The sequence below is a fragment of the Anopheles aquasalis genome, chromosome 2, assembly GCF_943734665.1.
Source record: "Anopheles aquasalis chromosome 2, idAnoAquaMG_Q_19, whole genome shotgun sequence".
NCBI lineage: Eukaryota > Metazoa > Arthropoda > Insecta > Diptera > Culicidae > Anopheles > Anopheles aquasalis.
In genome coordinates, this window is record NC_064877.1 from 57,615,647 (window position 1) to 57,617,215 (window position 1,569).

The 1,569-nt window shown below is 45.5% G+C and overlaps 1 protein-coding gene across 1 annotated transcript in view; it reads right to left on the bottom strand.

The window, feature by feature from the left end:
• The window catches only part of LOC126571802 (uncharacterized), a 4,354-nt gene extending 3,695 nt beyond the window's left edge, over positions 1 to 659 (bottom strand). The window contains exons 1-3 of the mRNA XM_050230628.1: positions 558 to 659; positions 268 to 487; positions 1 to 189 (exon numbers count right to left, since the gene is read on the bottom strand). The exon at positions 1 to 189 is cut by the window's left edge and continues 358 nt beyond it. Of these exons, the coding sequence (XP_050086585.1) occupies positions 1 to 189; positions 268 to 487; positions 558 to 651 (503 nt within the window). The 5' untranslated portion in view covers positions 652 to 659. The remainder of the gene's footprint in view (positions 190 to 267; positions 488 to 557) is intronic.
• Between the last annotated feature and the right edge of the window lie 910 nt (positions 660 to 1,569).

Genomic DNA, 1,569 nt, shown 5'->3' on the forward strand with positions numbered 1-1,569 from the left:
ATCGTCGACTCTTGGCCTTCCATCTTGTTGTGCAGATCCACCACTACCACATCGTTCCGGCAAACGTGTATTGTTGGTCCTGGTATCTGTCGGTTCAGCGATAGTACACCGCGTTCCATTCCGTCGGCAGTTATGCATTGTGGGTGAAAGCAGTGACTTCGATTACCCCATCGGCAATCGCCACATGCACTGGAGGGACATTCAAAGTGGAAGGACAGAGATCAGCCATTAAAGAAACAACACTAGGATCGCCGTGAATGTACTTACGATCCCATTGCCGCGTAATGTTCTGCTATCCAGTTAAAGTAGCAAACTTTGGGCACACCGTCTTCCGTGCAGACACGATCACATTCACTTCCATCACGCAGGACTTCCACTGACACAGTAGGCTGCTGTTGCTGTAACACTCGCACTCCGATTTCTTCGTTCAATATGGCCGCTTGCAACAGGTACGGTCCATCGAGAATTCGTGTCACCATAGGACAACCTGAAGGGATAGGGAGGGAATTAGACCACACGGTAACAGCGTTTAACGGCCGGTTTCGGACTAAGCTCACTTGCGTTCGGGTAGGTCCGAAATCGTACGATGAAGATGGCGCACACGAGCACCGCTAGTACGGCCACAGCGATGTAACCACATCTCAGGGCCATCCTGTCGATTTGAGCTGCAACTGATAACTGATTTGACTTTGTCTTCGTTCCCCCCGGGGGAACCACATGCCCGTAGCGGTATCATCATTAGACGCCACATTCACAGCGTGCGAACGAGGCTGGCTGTTTTAATTGGCCACACATTTTTCGGGTTTCTTCCTTATCACGCCGTGCGCCGTGTGGTTCTAGTGTTTTAGGTTTTTTTTTTATTAGATTTGTTGTTTCAATTTCCATTCCATTGCGGACACATTCCGTACGGCGTTCAACTCGGCTTGGTTACATCACGGAGGGTTGCAGAGAGCGAAACCAGGCGGCTCTTGTTGCCATTTGATTCATTAGCATAATGCATTCAAGGAAGCAGTGCAGGCACGTGTCAGATCAGAGCGCGATGCGGTCTGCAATTGGGAACTGCTTGAACAGTTGACCGTATGGGATTGTCCTCGCACAAAGTGACTGTCGATGTTCTTGATTCCATGGAATGTTCCAGCTACTAAGCAGAGTGGGTCAACTGTGGCGTGTAATGGTTCTTTCAACAGAACAATCACCTAAATTCGGACAACGCTGTATCAATTTGAAAACTGGTAAAGATAGAAACTGGTATGTGTCTTACGAATTGATTTGGTCAGTTGAAAGATATTAGGTTAGATGCATTTTGCCACTTTTAATAACTATGTACACAGAAACAGAAACTATGTACACCGTGCAGAAATGCTGTTGTAACATACTTAAAAAATGTCACTCCATCGCCTATATTTAAGGTAAATATGTTATGAACCTTTGTATTTTGACTATAGGTGTCGATTTGTTCTGATTATTTTTTATAATTTGAATCAGTGAGCACGTTCTTCCAACTTCTGTAAAAGATTCTAATTCGACCACACAACACATTTTAGTGAAATTACTGAAATGGTTCCATAT